The sequence below is a fragment of the Apus apus genome, chromosome 14 (genome assembly GCF_020740795.1).
Source record: "Apus apus isolate bApuApu2 chromosome 14, bApuApu2.pri.cur, whole genome shotgun sequence".
Classification (NCBI taxonomy): Eukaryota; Metazoa; Chordata; class Aves; order Apodiformes; family Apodidae; genus Apus; species Apus apus.
Window position 1 is genome coordinate 9619861 of NC_067295.1, and position 24578 is coordinate 9644438.

Here is a 24578-nt window from a genome sequence, read left to right on the forward strand (position 1 = left end):
TGCAATCAAAGTACAGAATTAAGTAAGGAGTGGAAAAAGTAGGTGTTTCTGGTACAAATCAGATTTTAATCACAATCCAAGAGCTTTTTATTCTCCTTTCTGTCTCTGTATGGAATGCAGGTCTCCACAGGGAGCTGTCCTTCAGCTGCTTTGCTCATGTTGTCAAAACATATTGGTCCTTTTATTGTTTTCAGCTTTGGTTAACTCCATCTTGCCTGTTCCATTACTTTCATTGTGCTATGACAGCTATTCCTGCTTCCTTTTTACTTCTCCTTTCCCAAAATAATGACAGGAAAGTATCTCTGGTAACAATCCTGATTGCTGACCTCTTTTTCTTGTTTAGGTGCCACTGTCACCTCTGCTGGGGATCTGCTCTCCCACTGTACATCTGTCTTGTAAGACTGGCTTTTATTAGGAAGATCAGTATGCCAGCCTCAAGGCTAGTCCACTGTTCACTGCTGTGTTTAGGACACCTGGAGGCAGAGACATTTATACTGATGATTATTCTTACTTGGGCTCCTCATATTATTAATGCTGATCACAAGCAAAGCTTGTTTTACTCTTGAGATCCATCATGCTAAATGGTACTGAAATTGCTTTTATCAATTAACAGTCTTAAACACTATGTCCTCTGGAGAATCAGTATCTAAAATGTGCTGGGATGTGAGTAAACCTCACAGCTCCTTATCCATTCAGTGTTCATGTAGTTTGGGTGTCATATATTAATATAACTAGTATTAATATATTGCAGGAAAATTACTATGGTTAACAAAGATAGCAGTTTCTTGATGAGAAATGTTCAATATTGAACTGCTGTATTCAAATTATATTTAGGGGCCAGATCTTCAACTAGTGAAGAGAACAGTGAGTTTCTACAAAAAAGGTCTCCACTGACATATGCAGAGAGGATTTTTGTTTTTAATCCTTCTGTAGATGGGGCTTCATTCTGGGAAGATTCAAAACATAATTAAAATAGTTAACTGTATCAGTTTGGCTCTCTTCCCTCCTTGAGGAACTCCCAGAAGCTGATGTGACTGCTCTTCTCTCAGGATTTTCAGGAATTTAAAATATCATTGGCAGCATGTTTCATGTGAACAAGATGATCACTCTTCAGTAGTCTCTACAGCCCCTATGCTCCCTTTGTGCCAAAAGTATTAGTCCCATATTGCAACTGTAACTGCAATTCCTCCCATTATTTTGGCTTTTCAATTTTGACTGCAGAGCATATAGCTAGCACTCTATATATTCCTATCATCTGTCTTTCCTGAGGCCTGAGTTTTGTTTCTGCCTTCTACAAACTCACAGGAGAGATGTAAATATGTGGCCAAGCACTTAAGGCCTATAACAGTTCTGTGACAATCTGAATTCCAACAGTCATGAGCCAGGTGACCTCTCTGGAGTCCCAGTTCTGTATACTATTGCATTTTTATGATGGACAAAGACTAAACCCACCATCTGTACCAATCCCCTTAAGCACATGGAACATCTTTCCTCCTCTCTGTGTCAAACAGCCTTTGCGTTTCATCCACTCCATGGTGCAGATTAAGAAAAAAATAAAAAGATATGGTTAAATGACTGAAGAAGGGCTATGGCACCTATTCATTAAAACCACATGAAGGCTTCATCCATCTGACTTAACAAAAGCAGGAGGTATAGTTGCTTTTAACTATAAAGCATATCACACATCTGCTAGCAAATAATACTGAATGTAGGCCTACAGTTCCTGCCCTGGGCAAGAGTCACCTTGTTGTCCTTGAAGAAAAGGTAAGAGGAAGAACTCAATTAAATCCATACTGTTACAATGATCCTTCCTCTCTTTTTCCCTCTTAAGTTCCAGTTCTTGGATGTGAGCAGTTACAGGAAGCTCAGGAGAAGTTAATGCTGCTTCTGGAAAAAATGAAATTCCACTGGATTTCTCATTTGAAAGTTGGATTGTCAGCAGGGTTTGACTGAGAGCATATTTATTTTGCTGTCAGACCTCTTTAGAAAGTAAAAAGAGCTTTTGGGAATCTTAGACATCAGGAATCTGCAGAGTAGGGAAAACAAAACTCCTTTGGGTCCCCTAAACTTCTCCAGAGAAGCTGCAGAAACAGCATAATTCTGCAGCAGTTTCTCTCCTAGGTTGTGTCAAATCTATCAGAGTGCAAGACAGGCAAGAGGAGAAGTTACACAATTATAGTCCAGTTTAAGAGCAGTTTTATGCTCCCTGTGCAGCTGATGCTATTCTTGAAGGAGAGCAGCATAGTCAGGTTGGGCTGTGCAGAATACACAATGGCTTTTCCCCTCTAGATGCAGCATGGCACAGGGTACTGAAATGACCCCCTCCAGGCCCGTTTCTGTTATCTGCAAAGCTGCACGAGACATTTGCATAAAAATTGCAATATACAAACAACCTTTGCTGGATGCTCTGGTCTCTAGAATAGACAGTACATTCTTTCCTGTCTCTGTGAAATAATTTTTTATTATTTAGAATAAAAAAATCAGTAAAGCAACACCAGTTACAATATACCAGTTTTTCCCCCAGAGCTGTGCTTTAAATGTCTGCCCAGCAGTCTCAAACACGAGTTATGAGTATGATAAAACATTTCTCTTATTAAGAGCCCAAATCCATCCCTGGAATAATTGCAATAATATTGAATTGCAATAATATTGTATTCCTGAAATAGTATGCAGTTATGCTTTTCTGTTTCTTGATGGTTTATTGCAATAAACCCTCTGTATGTTTGGGGATATCACATAAGAATGTATTACTCTTTTCTCTCTTAGTATTTCTAGCTGTATCATCAAAACCTAAAAGCAGACTCCATGCTTGACAAAAAAAGCCAAGATAAAATAGCTCAAAACAAATAAACAGCATGAGCAAATTTCTAAACGTGTCACAAAATGACAGGAAAACAAGTGGGTTGGAAAAGTCTGCAGTAATTTGGCACAGTGACTCAGCCTCAGTACATGTTTCTTTGGTCAGGTTACCAGAAGAAGAATGCTCTGAGCACTGTCATCCCCACAGGAACCACAAGTGAGGTGACAGCATGAGTCACCTCTGCCGTGCCATCTGGACTGAGGGGGAGCAGGGCAAGGAAACGGAGAGGAGACCTCCCATTCAGCTGTCCCCTGGCAGGTCTCAGAGGCTGTGGAAGATAATGGCAGGCAGGACTTAAAAAACAAACATTCTGTACAGGATACAAAAGTAATGTTTTGGTTTGTTTCAATAGAAATGATTCCATAGCAGCTAAATTTTTCTGCTTTTCAGCTAAAGAAGAAAACCAAACTCTAGTGTGAGACCCAGGTACCACCTAGAGCCATGGATGGAAAAAAAGCAAAAGTGATAGTAGAAGGCAGTAGGAAAAAAATAATTTAAGTGCTCACCTTAATAGTGAAGAAAAAAAAAATATGGCTAACAAATCTGTCGGATGCTCAAGATTTGAGAGTAAGAACTATTAATAGCAGCTACATACACATCAAACCTTTTTCATTGATTTCAGGCTAAGCAGATCAGTTCAATATGTCTAGAGAGCTGCTCCTTTTACTGAATGACTTTGAAAGCTAGAAATAGATCTGTGCTCCTCTGGCATGTTTATAAGAGGAGGTCTGAGATTCTTTTGTTTTCTGTTATTGCATTAAAATACTTGAAGTTATACAAATAATGTAGAGTGGTTCTGTTGGTTTCTTGTCCTCTCTTCCAAGAAGGTTTCCAGGCACTTGGGTTATTTTTAGTTCTGTTTTCATATATTCCTATCCCAGAAGAAAAGTGCTTGTAATTGTGACAAGTTTCTGAAGACTTTCATAGTTGCAGGTCTATGAGATGGCTTAAGAATCAGATGTGTTTATATGATTACATGTATCTAGAGAAGGGACAAGATCAGTTCCCTGGTGGTGTCACCAGTGAAAATATTGAACACCAGCAAGGAGCAGCCAGTAGTGATGGAGAAATTTGGGTGACTGAACTAAAGAGCTGTGTGGAAATAAGAATTGCTACAGTCAGAGATGATAACGTGTTGTCAAGCTGCAGATTTGTTAAAATAAGGACCGAGGTGGGGAGGAGGGACATGGGTGAAGGCTGCCTTCGGGGACTGCAGGTATTTCAGGCATTGTCAAAGCTGTGGAGAATCTGGAATGATGAAAGTATTCTGGGAACGGAAGGAAGCAAGTTTATGTATGCCTGTCTTCTACACTTGACTCCATTTTGTCCCTGTCAATTCATCTTAGTTTCTTAAAACTTCTAATTATAAACATGTGACACCACAGGCAACATTTAATGAACACAGCACGGGTTTTCTGAGTTGTCTTGGTGTGTTTTTATCACCTTGTTATTTAGCTCAGCACCTGGTGCTGCTCAGCCTGGAAGACGAAGAGCTGGCAATTAAGATAACAGATTGTTGACCAGCTTGCTTGACAGGTCAGGTTACAAGCCGGAGGTTCTATGATTAACTATTGAAATGAGTGTGTCTGTCTTTCCTTGTGAAACGCGCTCTCTGGTGGAGGAGCAGTGGACAGAAGCATTGGAGCGCAACGTGCAGGGCAGTGCTGTAACTCAGCTGTCCTTTCAGACACTGAAGGTGGCAGGACTTGAAAATCTCAGTCCCTGGAGGTCACGCTTCAGGCATATTTTGCAGAAATTCAGAACTGTATCTAAATAAGCTGTCTGTATTTCATTCTCACTGACATTGTTAAATTCTCTTGAGCTTGGCCATCTCCTCTGCTAGTCACTAAGTTTTACTGTCAACTTCAATAGTAACAAGAGGAGCTTTCCTGGAAATGCCAACTGTGGAGGGGAATATTTCTCTACATGGCAAAAACTGACTAAGTTAATTTGTCTAAAAACATAGAATAAAGAAGTTAGATTTAAACTCAGAAGTATCTAACCCCATCACAGTAGCATACAGAAAACTGGATGTAAAAGCATTGGGCCAACTTATGTGCATGGTTCATTTAAACTGATCTGGTACTTTTATTTTTTTGTAATTAGGCAGCAGGAGTAGGAACTCTAGGTCTGGCTATATATGGTCTCTAGGAGAATCAGTTAAAAATTTCCTTCTTAATTTGTCTCCATAATTGACCTTTTCTAATTTTTAAAACCAGAAGAGCAACCATTGAGTATCAAAGCTGAAAAGAATATAAAGACTCCTAGTATAAAAATAAATTTTAAAAAATCTGGTTTTGCTGGTGTTATTTCTTTGCACTATAGTAACAGCCAAACAAAGAGAAAAGTACTAGATACTGTACATATAAGTAAAGAGTCCTAAGAGAATTCCATGCTTAATCTTAGAGGAGAGGAAAACAGATAATATACAGCACAAAGACAAAAAGTAGCAGAGAAGGAATCAAAACTAAAAAAGAAAGGAGTTGGAACACCTGGCTAGCAATATATAACTAGTGAGTTACCACTGCTACTGACACTTTTGGCAGTGTTCTCCCTCCCTCTCACCTTTGCCCAGGGTGATGCTCAGCATGTGTCAGTGTTGCTACACATGGCATTAAGGCCCTGAGAAGTCACAGTTGATGCTATATTGCTAATTATTTACTCTGGACAGCTAATGAAACTGTGGGACTCCTAGTATGAGTTTATCAGGGCAAAATAAAGTTGTAGCAAACATATCTATGTGAAAGGTAATTGTTCCTGGGATTACAAGTAAGCAAAAATAACAGCGTAAAGTGGTCTGAAAATCTGAATGGATCTATGGAGAATTTGTATGATGTAGATATTACGAGCACTCTGGAGAAGAGGGAATCATCTAATAATGAGCACTGAGAGTGTACAAAGACAATGACCAATTTTAATTCTACTCAGTCAATGTGGAAGTGAATTTGGCTTTTCCACAGTGGTAATTTAGCAATGTAATAACCACATTAAGCAAATACTGTGTGTTATTTATATTTTTACAGATAAAACCAGTTTAATGAGGTAAATAAAACTGTTTTCAATAATTGCCTAAAACAGCCTAATAGAGCTTACTATTTAATATCCTGTATTTCCTACATATTAAATAATTGCCATTCAGTATCACCTACAGGGCAGAAATAACCACTTCCAAGACAGGTATCACAGGTGGAAGCAACTTCCACAGTTTTTGTTCAAGGTCATCTTGTATAGCTGGCTTTAAGTTTTACTTTCCATCTGGAAAGCCAGCAGTATCAGGCATTGGCAGATTTCCCAAGGAGCATGTTTCATGATGATGGTGAACGTTATTTTATAATTACTCCCTGCCTTTTCCATTCACAGGAATAGGAAGTAACTGTGGGTGATAAGATCTCAGCTATACTATTAATATTTACTGGGTCAGAATACGCTAATACATTTTAAAATGCATTAATTTTGCACTAAATTTTTTTTAGATTAATTTTGTGCTTGTTTCTGTATCATATGAGGTTTTGCTGCCTGTCTCCTCTGACAGCTAAACTGAGCTAACACATGCATTATCTGTTTTTACATTGATGTCTTTCAACATGGTAGATTTCCATGCCCCTCAGTGATATGTATCCTAAACTGCTTTTGAATCCACAAACAAGTATCCACAACAGTGACACATTAAATGGGCACCAAAAGGATAATGGCTGCGCAGCTCCCTTGGCTTTTGGGTCTGTTAACTCTCCAAGAAAGAAACAAAGGAAATAGAAGCAGGAGAACTAGAAAGTGTACATGTTCTGAAGTGGTATGTTTGCTTTCCTTAATTGCAAAGACAGACTGAAAAAGTACAGTTTGACCCAAAACTCTTTTTACAGAGAATATTTTAAGAAATTAGCTCAGAGAAGCTAATGAGGGGGAATGCTGGCTAGCTATAAACTGACGATTTTCTGTACATATTGCCTCCTTCATAGCAATATGTGCTGAGTCCTTAGCCTTTGTGAAAATAAACTTGGAAGAGATGGAAATACCATATGATGGTTTTAAGATGTATTTTCATTTCCTGGGCTGGCTAGAGATGATCACAACAGCTCCTGGCATAAATCTGTGCAAATTCAAAATATCAGAGGCATAGAAGGAGAGATGCTAGAACAGCCACAATTGCTGCATAACTTGACATATCCTGAGGAGGTCCATCCTGGGCACTAAGTGAGGCAGGGGCTTGAAACAAAAATAGGAATAAATAATGTAATTACAGAGCAAATAACAGTGCATTTCCTCTGCTCAGACTCTGTTTGCCTGAGCTAAAATGTGATTGCACAATGTGAATTGTGGCATTACCTAATTGAGGAAGGCTTGATTTTATAATCTGAAAATTCGTTCCATGTAAACTTAGATAATTCTTCACAGCAAGCAGGTATTCAGGTGGAAATATTATGGAATTCTGGATATGAAGAGTACAGATGTCTTCAGCTGCCTTCCTTTTCTTTTTAAAGGAAAAAATAACAGCATTGAGCAAAGGAGAGACTTAAAAAGTCTAGTATCTGACCTGCAATTTGCACCAAGGTCTGAGAAACATGATCTGTTAACTGATTTCTTAAGCTGGTTTTGCTTTCTTCATTACTTTGTATCCATAAAAAGAAAAACGACTTATTTTAAAGTATATGCTGAGAGATGAACTATTTCACTGTGGCATATAGCATCTCATCTGTTAAGTAGATAAGAGTTCAGCTGCTTCCCTTGCTTTTCAAATAAAAAAATTCAGGGGACATGCTAAGAACATCCTGTCACATCTGATTTTATTGAGCTTCACTCAGCAAAATTAAAAAGCTGTATTTTGCAATAAAAAAGCTTCACAAATTTGAAAATCAGAGATATCAAGTGGAGTTTCCTGTACTGTATGTTCTTGCGTCACTTCAGGGTTCCACAAACTTACACTGCTTAAATGTATCTTTCTTTTACTGCTTTAGTTTTTAATTGCTTAAATGAGGTCTTGCATTTAGTACACCAGTAAGGAATTTCCAGTTCTATCTGCAAGGCAGAGACAAATGACTGCAAAGCAGTACAGAAGATCAAAATCACATCTGTTGAAACGGTGCAGATATTTGTGGTCTTCACTGAAAAATCTGTGGTGTTCCATTTTTAAACAGTAAATCCTGTTTCCACAGTTCTCACTGAATGTTCATTTTTCTGTGTTTTGGAGAAGTTTTTCATTATTTGTCTAAGAGCAGACACAGGTATTCCTCTTCAACAGTAAATTATTGGTCTGTCACTAAAAACCAGTATGTCTTTCTCTGTGGGCCTGGTATAGAGATGTGGACAAATTACAACACCTTCTTAGAGATACCTTCTGAATAATTTTGATAAAACTATGTAGCTGACTTGTCCACCAGTCAGGAATGATGTGATTTCTGGAAGCCGTTAGTAAATGTCTGCCAGACAGTTTAATTTTCAGAGTTGTGCCCTGTAAGCTGCACTGAGTTCAGGTTTGGACCTGGGCACGTGGCCTTCTTGAGTGCTGTAGTTGGGGTGATCTGAGCAGCGGGTGTTTTTATTGGAAGACAGGTGGAGGGCACCTCCATTTAACAGCCCTGTGTCCAGTTTTCACAAAGGCTTCCTGGGGCAGACCCCCCAGTGCTCTGTTGCCTCCTACTGCAGCCAGGGGCACTGGAGCTGGAAAAGCAGGTTTTGCGGGCCTTATCTGGCAGCCCACAGCCCTCTGTGCCCCGCAGCCCAGCCCACAGTAAGGAGAGCGCGCTGAGTTTGTGAGGGAGGAGAAAACCTCCTCAAGGCTGTGGCAAGAGGAAGGCAGGTGCGATGGGGAAGGGTCGCTGCTCTGGCCCCACGGGCTGGGCAGCCATCTTGTGTTGTCTGGGAGAGCTGCCACGGCACGGCGGCCATTTTGTCTCACGCAGCTGCAGAGCTCGCTTCAGCTGTGAGGGCGGGCGGGCCCAGGAAGGGCTCCCTCTCAACTTGAGAAGTAAAACGTGCCCATTATTAAAGGAACTTTTGCTGCCCTTTCCTTCCTTGAACCAGGTAGGTGAGGTCTCTTACCTGGTGACTGACTTCAGCATCATGTGAGTTAACTGTTGCTAACTGAGTCTCCAAATCTCTTTGTAGAGGTGGAAGATTTATTCCTGAGGAGATTAACCTTTCTGCTGATGGCCCAGAGAGAAGATGGTAAGTAATTTTAATATTCAATATAGCACAAAGCATCTTGCTTATTCACAGGGTGACTGTTGCAAAGAGGTGGGGGGAAATTAATTAACTAAAAAACCCCCAAGCTTTGATGTTTTAACTCAATCACAGAAATGTATGTGAAATTTCTTCAAATATAATTGAAATTTTCCTTCCTTTGATTTTGAAAACTGAAAATGTGGGTCTGTTGAACTAACAGTATGTTTCATAGAGATAGGCTAACAGATGAGAAAATGAGCCTGCTTGGATATATGTAAGATTTAAAAACCCATATATAGTTTTGTATGACTTTTGAACACTACTCTGTACACCTTTTACGTGTAGCGTCTAAGTCGTGATTCTGGGCTGAAGTCTTCTGTGATCATACTCAAAGACAGATGTCTGTGCTGTTTGAGGGTGGGGCTTTCAACTTCTGGCAGTGCAAGTCAGGGCACTAAAATTAACCCCATGTGTAAGGGTTAAAGTACCAGTCCTATCATTGTACTTCAAAGGGAGAAGAGAGCAAGTGGGGTTTTTTCAGGCTACTGTACTTCATTTATGCCAAGGGTCTGGGTTCTGCAGGTTTTAGATCTACTGAGGTTCTTGGCCTGTCTGCAAAGGCATTGTTAGTTTGTGACCTCAGGTACTCTCAGACACAGAAGACTTCAAAATAATATACTCATTATTAAGTCCTATTCTTCTAAATTCAGCGATTTAGTAATATAAACCCTATTGACTTTGTAATCAGAACTGTGTTAATACTCATTGACCTTCATTGAAGCTCCTATGCCTGGCCCTTTTGTCAGTTTTAAAATCTCTTGGAGTATTGCTATTTAATTTGATACATAAAAATGGGGTTTGTGTTCATAACATAATGGATTCTGTTTAACAAATATCAGATCCTGGCTGCTATTAGTCCAGAATACAGTGTGCTCTCTTGTGACAGGAACTGTCTAAGACCACTAATGAAGTGAGGAATAAAGCCTGAATTAGGTTAGACTGGAAGCTCCAAATCCCCTACCTGTTGATATTTTCTTCAGACAAATATCCTTCCCACAAAGGATTGAAGTCAGGTGTAAAAATATGCTCTGTAGACAGGTACTTTGCTAAAGTCTCCTTTTGTAAGTAATAGATCCCTTTTATGTCTTCTGCAAATCATGCTGAATAAAAAAGATGCTGAATAAAATGGTAATTTCCTTTGCAACTACAAAAATATTTTCCCTGTGGCATTTTGCAAGCATTCACCTAACTTGGATGCTCTTTATCTTTCTTCCTTTTAAAATGTCAAGCAGGTAAAAGTTTTCTAAATAGCGTTCTTTCTTATTTTGATTAATTTTGCATAGTGTTTTCCCAGCAGTATTGACACTTACATAAACCTGAGTTCTGATTCTCTTCTGACTAAGACTTCCCGAAGTCTCTGGATCTTTGCCATCTCAAGCTCGATTTCCTCAGGCATCATTGTTGTTTCAGCCATTGAAATGATGTCAAGTTGATCTTTTTCATAAAAGAAAGAAGAAACATTTTGTTTTATTTAAAGCAGGCATGCATTAGTCAACAGTTTTTTAGCATATATTGTTATTAAGCTCTGTTTCTGGTAATAAGCCAAAGTTCATAAAACAAAAGTGAAGACAACACTGAGATGAGTCATAGCCAGTGACAACATGAAACTATTTTGCCTGCTCTACAATCTCCAGGCTAGTTTTCAGTTACAAAGAAACAAGTAAAATATTATTACTGTATACACAAAAAGATATTAGCATGAAAATAATTACTATATAGGAATAAAATTATCAAGCTATTACATCTAATAAGAGAAACTGAAGGGGTAAAACCAAAGCTACTATTTTTGCTTCAATTTGAATGCAGACTGGTATAGTTCAACTGGGTATTAACTTAATGATCAAATTTTATCCTCAGTGTGCCAGCCAGAAATGGAACATTAGCAACCTGTGATGAAAAGCAACCAAAAATAAAATGCCCATTAAGTCAGTAAGTGCAAATAAAACTTTTAAAGAAGCCTGAAGTGATACAACACAAAGTGACAGAATGCATTATGATGACTGTCAATAGTTTCAGACAAATCAGTAAGGAATGTTATAAGGAAAAAGTAATTATCAGCAAAAATTCTGCTGCTGTCACTTGACGCAAGCCTGTTGTCCACTGAGAAGCTTATAGTGCTTCTACAACCATAAGCTGGTGTAATTCTTATTTGGGGACTTCTGTTATCATCTCTGTAAAAGACAGAGGCATGAAGAAGGTGAGGTGTTTCAGTAACACAAAGGGTCCCAAACCTATGTTGCAGGAATCCAAAACTATCACATTTTACTCTGCCACTTTTTGTCATCTTGGACATGGAAGAACCATCTTAAATGACTCTGTTCAATCCATGACTGCAGAGAAGCTCTTTAAGGGATTGCAGTGCAAATCAGTTCCACTGCTTCTTTAAAGTGGACACCACTCATCAGATGTGTGGCTCCTCTGCTTCAGTTGAAAATTATTTTAAGTCATTGTCCTGCATTGGATTTAAACTGAGAAACTGGAGGCCTATTTCCACCCCTTAAATTGACCAATAATAGATAATCCTTGTTAAAATACTATTAATGGCTAAGTTTTGTTTCAAACCTTGGTCAGCAATTTTGGGGCTTTCTTAAGAATTGAGTGACATTCTCAATCCTTTTTCAGTGAAGTCTATTAAATGCTAATAGAGCATGGTGCAGCAAGTGCACTTTTCATGCTGTTTCAGGTAGCAAAATCAAGATTTTCAACACCATTATTACTTGGGCCAAAGCAGAAGTAAGCAGGAGGCACAGTTCAGAGATAGATGAAAAGAGAACCAGTGTAACTTAAAAACAACGCACTTGCTGGAAACTGAAATAGTTGCATAATGCAGAAAAATAATTTTTTATAGTACAAAATAGTCCAGATAAAATATTCATATGAAAATAATCAGATTATTTCTGTAGTTTGTAAGTAGCTTGTCACCTGGAGGCATGAATGACTCGTCTTGTAGCCACCCTTTTACTATACCTCAAATGTCTTCAAAGGCTCAGAGAAGGTTTTTTTTTCTCTGATTTAACCCATCAGGAGCAGGATGCAGTGGCCAGTAACTAACCTATGCAGAAAAAAAACTACACCATTCCTAATCTAGCCTGCTGCAGCCTTCTATTATTGTGAATCCTAACAATCAGTAAATTTTGTATCTGTGTGGAATGGTATTTGTTCAGTGTTTTATGCTGGAATTACCATATAAATATATCTAATAGCTAAACACAATACAAGCAGCTGCAATATGTTGTGTTCCTGGCTTCCCTAACAGGCAGGCAACATTGAGCAATTTAAAATGGGTAGACTGGGGGAAATTGGAGAGGTGGCATAGGATAGTTCCAGTGTGGAAGGGACCTGACTGGCATGGCGCTGAGCACATCCCACCACTTCTGCTAGTCTGACTGCCTCGGCTCAGGGCTGGTTTGGACATGGTGCAGGTGTCTGCCCTTGAGAAGCCTCAAACAGGCACAACAGAGAAGAAAAAAACCATCAGCTTCCTGCTAGAAGCAAAATTATTCAGTGCTATTGATAGCAGTTGGATCCAAAGTGATTCTGAGAACTTTAGCACACGTCAGGGGAGTAGAACAGTATTTTTTTGCTTCTCCAGTAATAGCCTCTGCACGCTACTATTGTCTTTAGAGGTTACTTTTTTCCTATTAATACTTCTTAATGGGTTGAGCAACACAGTTACTTTGGAATGAATGACATGTAGAGCCCATGAAATGCACTTTGAGCTGACACAAACTGAGCACATCCATCACAGGTGGCTAGATGTGCTTTGTCGCTGAAAGTAACAATGGCCAGTAGCTTTCTGACAAAACTGAGTCTGCTAGAAAATGTCAGAGAAGTGGCATTCACAGTATTTGGAGGATAATCTTGGATTCAGGATGTTTACTATGAAGTGAAAAAGAATGCCTCTATGCAAAGACCCTGGTTTCCTTATCAGTGCATGAGCATTCAGAGCAGCTTTGCAGTTCTGGAGATGTTAAATTCTCCATAAAACCCTGGAAGCTGAAGTTTCAACTGCAGTGCAACTCCCCAGTGCACACGAGATAATCTTAGAGCCCTGAAATACTGGCTTAAACTAGGCATCAAAGCTTCCACTGTTTTTGCCAGACAGCAGAACACCTAGAAATGCCAAAGCTGGTTTTCCACATGCTCCATTTCTCAGGGTAAGCTTCTGGACTGGTTGATTACTCATATAGCTTGGCTTTGCAACAGGCAGCTGTGAAATCTGGCAGCCCTACGGAACCCTAGAGTGACAGAGCACTGGAACAGGCTGTCCAGAGAGGTTGTAGAGTCTCCTTCTCTGGAGACATTCAAAACCCGCCTGGGTGCATTCCTGTGTGATGTGCTCTAGGTGATCCTGCTCTGGCAGGGGTGTTGGACTGGATGATCTTTCAAGGTCCCTTCCAACCCCTCGGATTCTGTGAACCTTTTTGGCAGGAAGGAACCAGAGATACAAACTGAAAGCTGATGAAATGCCAGGATATTAGGGAATGTTACAGTCACCAAATATCCCTGCTTCTGAACCATAATTTGGGGAAGGAGAAAAACAAAATGGGGGATTTTTCTGATCTGTGTGGAATTGTGGTGCATCTATGCTTCCAGTAAACCTGAAACAGAAAGTACTAGCCACCTCAGCTCTCTACTGTGCTGCATAAAGATCATTTATGTTCTGAGATAAACTGCTAGACTGGAGCAATTCCTTCACATCTGCAGTCCATTCAGCAGTTCCTCAGTCAAGAGCTCAGAAATTAATGTCTGGTACAACTTGTAGAGAAGCACAACATCTCTCCAAGATGATCAAAATGAATTATCATGCATTTAAGCTTGCCCTTTGTGTGAGGAGAGGAAATCTAGTTTTCGTAGTAACGCATAGGATCGCTGGGAAAAGCACTGTTGCAGCATCAGCTGCAGTGAAAATATTTTTATTTTGCAACTGGACAGAATAAAAAATACCATCTCTTATGATGATAGGTGCTTTTGCCCAGATAGCTTATGGAAATACTTTTTAAAAATCAAAATTAAAAACTTCTGATTGTAGGACATTAACAGCATTAGAAGACTAGGAAAGACATGAGCAACCTAAAAAGATTTATTTATTATATGGCAAATACACCAGTTTTTGAAGGTTTTGTTTCAAATTTTACTGAATTAATTTGTTGAATTAATTTGCTGAACAAATCAACCTTTGGAAGAAGTCATATATGGATACAATGAGTATTTGTTTTGCTCTAGTAACCTGCCTCTTCTCATTCAGTATTTGACCACCTCTCAGCATTGAATATCAAATATAATGTTTCTGTAATATATGAAATTACTCTGTCCTGGTTTCTAATAATAGACTACCCTGACTTATAATGACTATATGCAATAGCACAATTATAATACTGGGATTTATTTTGTCCAGGTCATTAATGCGTAGTTTTTTTAAAAGTTATCACAGGTTTACAGTATAGACATACTGCAACCTAAGCTCTCGCTTCAAATGTCTTTTCTACTGACACTCTACCATATGACCCAATTTTAAAATTAGATAAGCAGAGAATATAAAAAGCACTGTGAGCAATTGCCCACTGTGCTTCCAGAATCACTGCCCTGTCTCTTCCATACCTAAGAGCCTCTTGTTATAAAAAGATTCTTTTAGTTGCCTATCCTGTACTTTCTTGTTGTTACTATCTTCAAGGTTTGACCTTTTCTTTTTCATTATTTACCTTGCAAAAAGCCTGTTGGCAGCAGTCTATTCTTTTCCATTTCAGGCTTTTGTACACAGTGGTCTCTGAGATTTCTCTTGAGACATAAATGCCAGATTCACAGTGTTGAAGATTAACTCCTTCCTGTAGCTCTTAAAGTCCTTTTGGTTTCTGCGGTATTATACTTAAAGTATTGCACACTACTTTCACATTTGATACAAGAAAGTGCCTGTATCTTCCCAGTGCCCAACTGAGATTCTTGGTTGCTTAGTTTGCATCTTTTATGCTGTATTGTCTTGTTAGTTATCCTGAGAAATTTATAAGCAGTAATTATTCTTGGCTTTGTCTTTTTTCAGTTTATGACAGTTCCAACTTCCTAAGTGGGTAGTTATGCAACCCTTTAATCTTACACTTCCCCTATGGAAGACAAAGTCTAAGAAACTGTTCTGTGCACAGGCTTAATTTTTGTTGTAGTGGTACCCTGAAAAACGGCTTATCTCTCAATAGTTGTCCATCCTTCTCTGACAGTTCTGTGAATCCATAACAGTCTGGACTTCTTGTAGAAATCCAATGTGATGCATAAGACTTAATGTGATATTTAGGCTTAATGTATTTTAAAATCTATATTGCCATCTTGTACTTGCATGATAAATTCCATTTGTTCTATCTTGCACTTAGGCTTCCATCATTCTCCTGAGTTTTGATGCTGTCAAAACTATGGTACTCATCTACTTGTGAGGATGGAGATTTTAGTAGCTAAGAGGAAAGGTTCAAGTACAAGGGAAAGGATTGTTTATGTTAAATTATAATGGCTGGTGTAAAATTAAGAGGTACGCTATAAACTTAGACTGGAAACTAGTAACTATCCAAAGCAATAATATTCTGAAGCAGTCTTTCAAGTAGGATATTGGGAGAAAGGAACTAAACGTGTTAAAGTCAGAACACTTTGCGGGGGAGGAAAAAACAGACAGGTCAGGTATCATGTGGTTCTCTGCAGTTGCAGGAGGCTGGACTCAGGAAGCAGAAAAGATGAATTTGACCATTATATGGGGCTTTACTTTTTAGGGCAGTATTTAGTTTTTTGGGGTCCAGTGTCCTCTGTAGTCAGAAGTTGCCCACACACAGATTCCAGACTCCTCCATATATGAAGTCATAAGGATCCATCCTGTCAAATCATCACTTCAATATAGTGCACCATTTATGCTTTCATATTCTTCCATCTGGATTCAGGGTGTTTGCTTATGAAAGGAACTGACTCAGTACAGTAGGACAATTTGCTACCTAATCATCTGTAACTAGAATGATTTAAATGCTAGCTGTAAATCTATATATTATTTGGTGCTGGTTTATAGCAGTATCATTATGATTTATATCTAGATTTTTTTCTACTACTGAGAGTTGTAATATCCTTCTCCATTTTTATATAATGTCTTTGATCTGTGACTCTCAATACTCTTAATAGTCCCCTAAACAGTCAATTTTAGGGGGAGAGGCAGGATTTTTCCTCAGTAGTACTCCCTCTTGGCAGCAGTTTAAGAGCTAATACAAACCATATTTACAGATCAGGAGATGCAGTTCCAACACTCACAGCAATAAATATGTAAGAAGTCAGAACTTAATATTGGACTCAATGTTTCTTTGAAAATATAAGAATAATATGACTTCCTATGAAAGTCTTTCCACAAACATTGAAATGACAGCCCCAGGCCTGATTTGATTGTGCCATAATACTAAGTAAAAAATGTGACTGAAATTTGCAGGAAGTGCTTCTGATGTAAATAAATTCAGGGTAGGCAGAAGTATGGCCACTAACATAAATTACCCTAATGACACACACAGGCTGGGTCTTGAAAACCCTGAGGGGCTTTGGCATTCCCATTATAGGGCTCAACCTTGCTCCTTTGAAGTTGATTCCAAGACCTAGAGACTCTGTCTATGCAATTTGCATTCCCCCGCCACTTTCCATTACAGGCAATGATAACAAGGTTGCACACATCTCTTCAGCTTGTTGGAGGGCAAATGCATAAAAATGAGGAAAAAAGAATCATGAAAACAGCAAAGGGAGTTTGGAATTAATGTATTTTTATAAAATCCTTTTTAAACTCAAGACCCGTCGAATTAAGAAACCTCGGAGACATTATTAGTGGATTCACGTGATTCTCCACTCAGCTGAAACTGACTCCTCTGGTTTAATCTCTTAGTTGAGACAGTTTGCAAATATCCAGATTGTAAATTTGGCAGGTTTAACTTTTTTTTCCTTATGGTGGAAGGTCACTACAGCTCCCACCTTCAGATGCAAGCTGGTCTGCAAGCGACTGCTTAGTAACCAACTTAGTATTGTCTCAGTACAGTTCCTGTGACAGATCAGATACAAAAATCTAGCAATATAGAATATCTTTATTGATGTTTCAGGTACACTGATAGACAAGAATCAGGAATTGCTCACATACAGAAATTTTTCAGAGCAATTACAGAGTACTGGAAGGGCATAATCATGATTGGTGTGACCATTTTAGACTTCAGTTTCCAGTATCCCCAGTGACTGAACTGAGCCACAAACTCTTCAAGATTACTACAGTTCATTTGCATTGAGCCATTTCTGTTGTGTGTAAAGGACGATTAAATGGTTTTGAGTGGGATTTAAAGAAGAACTGTCCATATAATTAGGTCTGCAGAGAATTACGACAGACTTAAAGTACTGTAATTGAATTGTGCAAGAGTATTTTTCAGATTCCCTACTGTTATTTCCATTTTTAAATTAACTCTAGTTTGCATCTCAGTACCACATTCCTTGTTGCGAGGTGCTCTGACAGCAGGATTTTTCACACATTTGGCTGGTGGCTTTAGGTGAGGAGTGAAAGCAATTTCCCCCAGACCATATTACACGTCAGTCTGAAACTTAGCAACCTGATTTGTCTTGCTGTAACTGAAGCAACAGAGTGGCATTTTCCCTCCCCTTTCTAGGAGATGTATCGCTATGTATTTCATATCAGTGGAACAGGCTGTCCAGAGAGGCTGTGGAGTCTCCTTCACTGGAGACATTCAAAACCCACCTGGACACATTCCTGTGTGATGTGCTCTAGGTGATCCTGCTCTGGCAGGGGTGTTGGACTGGATGATCTTTCAAGGTCCCTTCCAACCCCTAAGATGCTGTGAAGTGTGATTTAAGTAAAGTCTACAGGATTGAGTAATGAATTTACCTTTTGTTTGGAATTTTAATTTATGTTTACAAATTATCATTTTTAATGGGAACTTATTAGTTAAAAAAAACCCACAAAACAAACAAAACCCACCAAAACCGAAACAATACAAATTCCTTTTAATTATTTCCTCACTATGCAAAGTTAATCACCTCCTGGATTAAGTAAGCCTTTTGTGATAAGTCTCATTTTTACTGACCTTTCTTCTCAATTTATAATCTCTGACCTAATTTATGTTGGTGCAGATTGGGGTATAAACTGATATGCAAGTGATCCTGTAAATGTTTTGTACTATTTTATTTGCATCTGTTTGCACAGTTTTCAGCTCATCTGATAAACTGATTCATTTAGAAGGCTACACATCTCACAACGACCATCTCCCATGCTGCCTATTTATTTGACTCACCAGCAAACACCCATCTTACCCTAGCCAGCGTCTGATAATGCCCTGGTTTTGCCCACAGAAATGTCACTGCTATCCAGTCTTCTTGGATAACATAGAGAAAACACTCCCTACTGTTGATAGAAGAGCACTTTCCATAGTACCTAGAAACTCATAAGGATTCCAAGAATCTGTTCTAGTAGATATAAAATGTTCTCTAGTTGGGATACTTTGCCTTTCTACCACTCCAGAAAAAGGAAGCCTGGGGAAATTGCTAAAAGGATATTTATTCTATGAGAAGATACTCTGTTTCCTGCTCTTTGTATATTTTACTCCTGTGAAGGGCACTGGATAGCCTCCTTATAAATTCCAATTACCAATGGAAGAGCTCTCATACATGCTCTCTATTTTGGGTAGGTTATGGTGTTAGTCTTCCAGGTACCTCAGTGCTTCTCACACCACAAGCACCAGTCCCTTTGTCTTCTCTCTAGTGACATCCATTGCCTCAGATATAGAAAAAAATAATCCAGAAATCAAACCGCATTAGTTATCTGTTTATATATATCTGATTTGTGAGAACAGGGGCTATCTTTTCTAATATCTTTCTGATTATCTTAAAGCTAATGCAAAAGAGAAAGGAGTTGCTATTACCTAAAGTACCTAGCTCTTAGTAGCTCTTCTTAATGCCTTCAAACCAGGAGGTTGGGGGGTGCAGCACAGGGGAACAGACTGCTTAAAATTGTATTTTATTTTTGAAAGTAAATTTCTGTGAGACAAAAATTTTATTTACGTTCTGATAAATCATGATGCTGACAATGTAGTCACCAGTGGTTTTTTGCATATTCCTTTCACCTTTTCCCATCACGTTACAAATTGAAAATACAACATTGCACGCTTTAAACTGCTGTTTGTCCTTCAGAGAATTGGGAGAATACGCAGTTACATGCAACCCAGTGGGAAAGTTTGCACAGTGCATATGTTCTGACAGCTGTTCCTATGAGAAAATGGATCAAAAATGAGACACAAAAAATGAAGGACAATTGCCTTTGAAGGTCTGACCCAAAAGCCCCCATTGTCAGTTTTTTCAGTTGCACCTTTCTCTGCAAGAAGCTATTTTAGTCTGGCTCAGGAAGACTGCCAGGAATCAGGAAGACTCAAGAAGGGGTTTCCATGCCCAACGGTGCACAGTCCTGTGTGAGATTCAATGCTGTCAGATGGCTGTAAATAGAAACTGGTACAGTTAGTTACTGTGGTAGGTACCTTCCCTACTGTGGAGCTCCCACTGAAATCAATGCACATTCCCATTCGGAGCAAGAATGGATTTAAGCCATGCTCCAAGGAAAGATTCATCCTTCCTCGATTCGTCTTACGTGCTGGAGAATTAAAAAGCAGTTCCAAGAAATACATTACTTGCTCATTTACTTCTGTCATTTTGCTCAGTGGTTAAAGCAAATAGCCTGTGGCTTTCCATTTTAATTCCTCACTAGAGTCATATTCTGATCCTGTCTTACTAACACAAAACTTGCATTTTTTAAAGCTTATTTAGTTTGGTATTTTTAAAAGCTTTTCCTATTGTCATTATTTTTCTGTTTCAGAAAAAAAGTCATCAAAATGTTCAGTCTCAGAAAGTCTTGCAAAACCTCTTTACGGTTTATGGTTTTTGCTGTGAGCATCAATGGATAAAGAGCAGCATATGTTGTGAGGGAATTAATAGTAAAATGGCCATTGACATTTCTAAATTTCACATCTTTACAGTATTATATTTTGAAATTATCCAGTTGTATTCCAGAAAGCTTGTTTCTCTCTCTCCAAACCCCCATCTCTGTGAAGTGATTTTCTAATGTGTTTTTTTTTTTTTAACAGTGCTCTAACTATCTTCCCAGCAGCTGGTAGACAATTTTAGGCAAACTTAAACCCATTGGATAAATATTACAGACAACAAGTCAAATCCAGTAAAGGCCAGAGTGATACTGGTATGGAGAATTGCTTTAGACAGTAAAGAAATTGCTTCACATAACAAAGATTCCCACTCCAGCAAGTAATTAAATACTGAGAAGATGGTCCTCAGAAGCCAAGAAAAAAAGGAGCTTAGCATTTCATTGGAGAAAAGACAAATAATTTCCCAGTGGGATGAATGTTCCTATTCCTAAGGCCCTGGGCATGCAATGCATACCATCTGGCAGTAAAATGGAAGGCCAGGCAGCAAACTCATTCTAGGATCTTGTTCTCCAACATAAAGAGCACACAGTGTTTCTAGAGAACCACAGCCAAAATCTGTGCCCTTCCTTAAAGATGAAGCTTCCAGAGCCAGTAGAACCAAAACCAGCTGGTTTTCTCAGTGTACACTGGGGTGGAACAGCACAGGGCTCCATCTTCAACTCAAAATAATTGTGACAGTTGGCAAACAAATCTGGCTTGCACTTGCCTTTCATCTGTGGATGTGGAGTCATTCTCTAGCAACCTGTTTTCACCAAGTAAATTGCATACTTAATTTTTATTCAGTTTTCTTTAAATACGCTAATATTTTCTTACCAAAACTGCCATTGGGCTGATATAAGACTGTGCTGACTGCCTCCCTGGAGGTCTCAGAAGTGAGGAAACAAAGGCAGTTCAGCAGACTCTTCATCTGTATCACTGAGACAAACAGGTAGCTCACTATCAACTTTTTGTAAGGAAGGAAGAAAGAAATTTCACAATCATAGGATGTTTCACACCTTACTAAGGCAGAGACAAACGGATCTTGATTTTACTGGCTTTCAAAACTCCATGGCTGTGCCCTTCACTATCACATCCCACGTATTCTGTCTGTGCTACAGACAAGTAGCAGCCTGAAGGAAAATGTCTCTTTGTTAGAGTCTGCCAAGCTGCATTAACTTCAGTCCCCTCCCAGGCACAGTGCCCAGAGGAAGTTGTATGGGAATCCATGGTAAACGATGAGAGGAGAGAAATTACAGATTGGATAAGGAGAATAGGGGCACAAATGTATAGCTCAATTTATGTGAATTCCTCTTCTCCTGTGAAACAGGATAGTTTGAGGAACAGCCACTCACCATAGGGGCTCCAATATGATTCACTGCTCAAAGATAAGAAAACTGAAATGGCATTATCCCTGTCAATACAAGCGGTTCTCCAGGAAGCAAATACTCATCACTACTTACCAAGGCTTTACAGGACATGCCCAGTGAGAAGTGAAGCCAGAGGGACCAAACTCATGGGGCAGCCTGACATATCCCCAGGGGGAATCCACATGGAACTGACAGTCCACAGATTCCCTCAACAGTTTTCTAAAGAGAACTGAGGTGAACAGAGTTTGAGAATACAAAGGCACAAAGCCCAGTTCTGCTTCTATTGAAATCAGTTAGGAAATTTCTACTGATGTCAGTGAAGTCAGAACTGCATTTTGTATTTGTAACTAATAAAGTGTCAGGCTTCTCTGTCATTTGCTAGGGCAGTCAGGTCACTCCTTTGCTCGTTTGGCTTCAGTACCATTATTCTAAATTTACTTTGGCCTCATTTACTGGAAGGGTGTTAATGGTAGAACTGATGATTCCTTTTCTGGTTTTGTACTTGTTTTCTCCAAGAGATAAACAAAACCAGTAAACAGCTTCATAATGAGAATATTTTGTTCCAACTTTATCAGTATATAAAAAAACCAAATGTTTTTATACAAAATAACGGTTTGGATGGGGGAAAGGTTCAGGGCAATAAAAAGATCCTTAAACACCCCTGATGTTCTTGCAATAACAAATTACCTCTTGCATTTTGGTAGTTGGCAATCATTAGGCTTTTGCAATGACCCACTTGTCTCACTGAAATTCATTCATCCTCATTTAATGACAAATTCTCTTAAAATTATTTTCTCAAATATTTTGCCCTTTATGAACTGACAAACTGTTGATAATTAATGCTTCATTGCTGATCCTGAAGGGCAACTAACGTAATTATCCAAGGGTGCTCCTGCTGATTTCTCAGTTTGCCCTTCAAGCATACATTTTTCATCTTTAAGTTTTGAATGCATTTACCCTATGCTTCTTCTGCAGTCAGACAGCAAAATATATTTCATGGAGATAAATTAGCATTATTTACGTATTGAGCCTCTGGGACTATTTTACTAAGTAAGACTTCTATGAAAATGGAACATAATGTGCTACAGAGGAAAAGCACTTTGGGATTCATGATTATGGAGTGCCAAGTTCCAACCTTTCTTGTGCTCATGACACAGTACTTTGCAGTGCATGCTTAGTCCTGAATGTAAGTTTTGTATTCTGATTTATAATGCACCCTTCAGACACACACACACACATTCTCACAAGTTGTTTCTCTGATGAAGCCATGCTATGCAACTAAGGGATCAATTATCAAACATAGTAAAAAAAATTACACAGACTGAGTCCATAATCACACAGGCTACCAACAGCTGGGATGATACATGAAGTTCAAAGTGTCCTACTTTCCAGTTCTAGTGCATTTTTTCTGTAAAATATCTTAAAAAAGAAATAGGAAAATTCATGGGTAACAGTCCCAAAAATGACACTTTAGTCTCATTTATAACTTTTCCAAAAATTATTGGTTGACACTGGTTTGAATATAAACATGACATTACACTTTAAGTGTTCATTTCACAGAATCACAGCATCTTAGGGGTTGGAAGGGACCTTGAAAGATCATCCAGTCCAACACCCCTGCCAGAGCAGGATCACCTAGAGCCCATCACACAGGAACGTGACCAGGTGGGTTCTGAATGTCTCCAGTGAAGGAGACTCCACAGCCTCTTTGGGCAGCCTGTTCCAGTGCTCTGTCACTCTCACAGTAAAGTTTTTTCTGATGTTTATTTCCTGCTTGGTACACACAGCTGGGCACAGAAATTTTGGAAGTCATTTACCCTCTGATTTATGAGTATCTCAGCAGAGAGAAATGTCTTTGCCGACATATCTGACTAGATGTATATCTTGATCCATAATAACCAGCATTTTTTGCAAGGTAGCCCTTATCCAGGATTAGCCATACTCCTCCCTACACTCAACCCTTTTGGCTTTGATCAGATTGGGGTGGGTCTGGTTACTGTTTTTCTCATTTGTCTGTGCTTTTTAGGACAGGTTGGGCTTTGTAGGATACAAAGTAGCATCAAGAGACAATTATGTTTAGAACCAGAGGAAAAATTAAGGATTAAATTAGCTGTAATTTTGTTGAGAAACTTTAAGCACGTGTAGCCCATAGCTAGATAGAAAAATGAAAGAAGGGCAAAACTCATGAAATATGATAGGGAGGCTTTGGGGGCAGGGGTAGCCCATTAACTGATTTTATTTCTGTCACCAGATAGTAAAGTTTCTGTGGGGGTCTCTGCTACAGAACTCCGTGTACTTGGGGGACCAACACGAAGTAGCACCCAGAAGAAACTGCTCTAAGGGTCACAGTTCCTCCCATTGTTCACCAATATTTTAGCAGTCATGCACTCTGAGGCACTGAAATATTTCTGTTTTCCTTCTTCCTCTGTCTCAGCAGCTGCCTGGAGCACTCAGTTGTGAGAATAGGAATTAGAAAGATGAGACAATGTGTAGATAGTATAAACTGGATTAGTCTCACTCTGTACGTCATTCTTCTGGCTCTTTGAAATGTATTTATGTATATCCTTTGGTTAGATTCTTTCCCACCTATCTCAATAGATGGTCTGAATAAGCCTAACCTGTTGTGTCTGGTTTATTGCCTATTAATAGACACAATTAACAATTTATGGAAATGTACAGTAACACAAAGACATCACTGTGAAGGAACAGCAGTGATAGTTGGGCTATATAAATTCTGGTTGTGTCTGTGAATTTATTTATTTTTTTCTTTTTTAAATCAGAATGGAGACATGATGAGACTGAGGAAGTATCATGATAGGCAGGATCATAGTGCATTCCTGACTGACTGGAGAGGTTTTATGCAAACCCACTGAAGTGGGTTTGTGGATGTTAGTACAATATGCAGGCTATTATGGAAGAAGGCCCCAATGTGTGTTGTTGGAATATTTAACTACCAGAGGATAGAAACAGCTATAATTAATGCAGGTTTGGATTTAACTGTGGGCAGAGCAAAATTTCAGTCCCTTGTCCGTCCCAACTCATGGGTCTTCCTTCATCCTGAGAACTCCTGAATTCCCATTACTGCTCTGTAGTTTATGACTGGCCAGCCCTGAGCACCGTCGCAGCTTTCTAACTACATCTCCTTCCTGTCTCATGAAACAACACAAGTCA

General features: G+C 39.0%; 1 protein-coding gene across 1 annotated transcript in view; it reads right to left on the reverse strand.

The window, feature by feature from the left end:
- BMERB1 (bMERB domain containing 1) overlaps positions 1 to 24578 on the reverse strand; it is a 38915-nt gene that overhangs the window by 10705 nt on the left and 3632 nt on the right. Inside the window, exon 2 of the mRNA XM_051632453.1 lies at positions 10390 to 10513. Coding sequence (XP_051488413.1) covers positions 10390 to 10513 — 124 coding nt within the window. The remainder of the gene's footprint in view (positions 1 to 10389; positions 10514 to 24578) is intronic.